At 45.6% G+C, this 2007-nt stretch overlaps 1 protein-coding gene across 1 annotated transcript; it reads right to left on the reverse strand.

Moving 5' to 3' along the window:
- Positions 1 to 214: 214 nt before the first annotated feature.
- Gtsf1l (gametocyte specific factor 1 like) lies at positions 215 to 737 on the reverse strand. The gene is given in 3 exon segments (XM_075962855.1): positions 215 to 334; positions 336 to 389; positions 462 to 737. Coding segments are annotated over 3 exon segments (450 nt in total).
- Positions 738 to 2007: the final 1270 nt, after the last annotated feature.

Here is a 2007-nt window from a genome sequence, read left to right on the forward strand (position 1 = left end):
ACCTCATTTTCTACATGTGGCTGGCTGTGCAGGGTGAAGTCTTAGATGTGGAATTACTTGATCAAAGCCTGTGTGTCATGATCATTTTCATAGTTCCTGTCAAAGTGTTTCCCGTGGAAGTTGGGTCAACTTATATCCATCTCACCTTTGTTATAAACCCCACCTCTACTGCAGACTTCCTAAGCCCTTTTGGAACGATCAGCAGCAGGGCCAGTTACTTTGCAGGTTTTTTATTTTGAGATTCGCGTCTATCCATGCATTTGAGAGCCCTCTTCTTCCTGCTAGAGGTTTGCCCTCCTGGTCCTGGCTTGAGGATCTTCTGGGGTTTGGTCTCCTCTCTGTGACTCTTGTGTGTCACTTTCACAAACAAGTTTTTGGGGAACAAAACTCTTAAGCACGAACATTGGGTGAGAGTTGGCACCATCAACATTCCATATATCAGGGTTGGAAAGCCAACGGACTGGTAGTGTGTCCTCGGTCTGCGGCTCTGGGAGACTAACGTGAAGAGGGCTCAGTGTGTCCTCTTCCTCCAGGGAGCTTCGGTTGACACAAGTAGCTTCATGTTCAGCCAACTTTCTGATGGGGACCACGTGGCAAGCATTATATTTACAGCTGGCCATCTTTTTGGCTTTCTTGGGGTTCTTCTTCCTGCACGATGCCAGGTGGTACTGGAGTCTGCTGAGTGGGATTCGGTGGTGAGGGTTATAAGGACAAATTTCTATGGATTCTGGCTCCATGGCGACTTGACTTGAAGCCCGGTTGTCTTGCACAGTGGCACACCTCTCAAGGAAAAGCCTTTTTGTAAGAAAGATTGTACCGTCTTCTGCCAAGCTTTGGCTCTTGGGACTCTGGAGTGAAATTCTTACTCTTCAAGTTCTGTCAGCAACAGCTATGCAGAGAAAGCCAGCAAACGGCTGTAAGAGAAGGTAACTCAAGCAGATACGAGCCCAAACAGTAGCTTCCAAGGAGGTGAAGTTAGCAGGCTATACAACCCTTTAACTCGAAGGGCTGTTACCCTGTGTTGTCAAGGGACAGAATGGGTGGTCACAATGGGTAGCTTATGACATCAGGAAAAAACTGTCCATTGCTTGGGGGAGTGGCCTCGAGGAAAGTTGCTATTCAAATTTGTTTATGGCAGGAACAAACAATTGCATCTTCTGACTTCATTAGTATAATTAAATCCAGTATACACGTTGGTTTACATCAACTAACTTTGTGTTATCTTTCAAAAAATATTTTTTACATGTATTTATTTGTATGCAGTGGCATGTAGTGACATAATTGTGGAGGTGGGAGAACTACTTTCAGAAAGGATTTGGTTTTCTTCCTCCATGTGAGTTCTGGGCTCGAACTCAGGTTATCAGGCTTAGCAACAAGCACTTTTACCTAATGAGCCTTCTTGCCAGTCCTCCTGCCTGCCTCCTTTCCTTCCTTGTCTCTCTCAGCCCCCACTCTCTTCCTCCCCTCTTTTGAGACCAGGTTTCACGTAGCTGAGGTTGGCCTGGATCTTGATATGTAGATGAGGATGACCTCTACCTTGTGTGCTGGGATTATAGACGTGTGCTGCTGTTGCCAGTTTACGTGGTGCTGGGGACCAAACCCGGGGCCTCATGCGTTTGTGGCAAGCAGGCTACTGTACCCTCAGTCCTTATTTTCTGCTCTCTTTGGTTCATTTTTTTCTTCTCCTCCCACCCCTTAATCTATCTCTACTAGGTCATTTCTTCGTGTAGGCAGTCTCTAATTTAAAATCCTCTTGCTTCAGCCTCCCAAGTGCTACAGTCTCTGGGGTGTGCAACACACTTGGCACCAGCTCTTATTTTAAGTACGGAGTGTTGAGGAAATAGTTCCACCCTTCCTCACTTTGTACACTTTCTAATTGTTTAATAATTACAAATGGGAATGTCCAGTTTTTTTTATAATAGATTTTTATTTTGTGTGTGTTTTCCCTGCATGTGTGTAAGTGCACTGCGTGTGTGCCTGGTGCCCTTGATGGCTCACAATCATCTC

Source organism: Microtus pennsylvanicus, chromosome 2 (assembly GCF_037038515.1).
Source record: "Microtus pennsylvanicus isolate mMicPen1 chromosome 2, mMicPen1.hap1, whole genome shotgun sequence".
Taxonomy (NCBI): Eukaryota; Metazoa; Chordata; class Mammalia; order Rodentia; family Cricetidae; genus Microtus; species Microtus pennsylvanicus.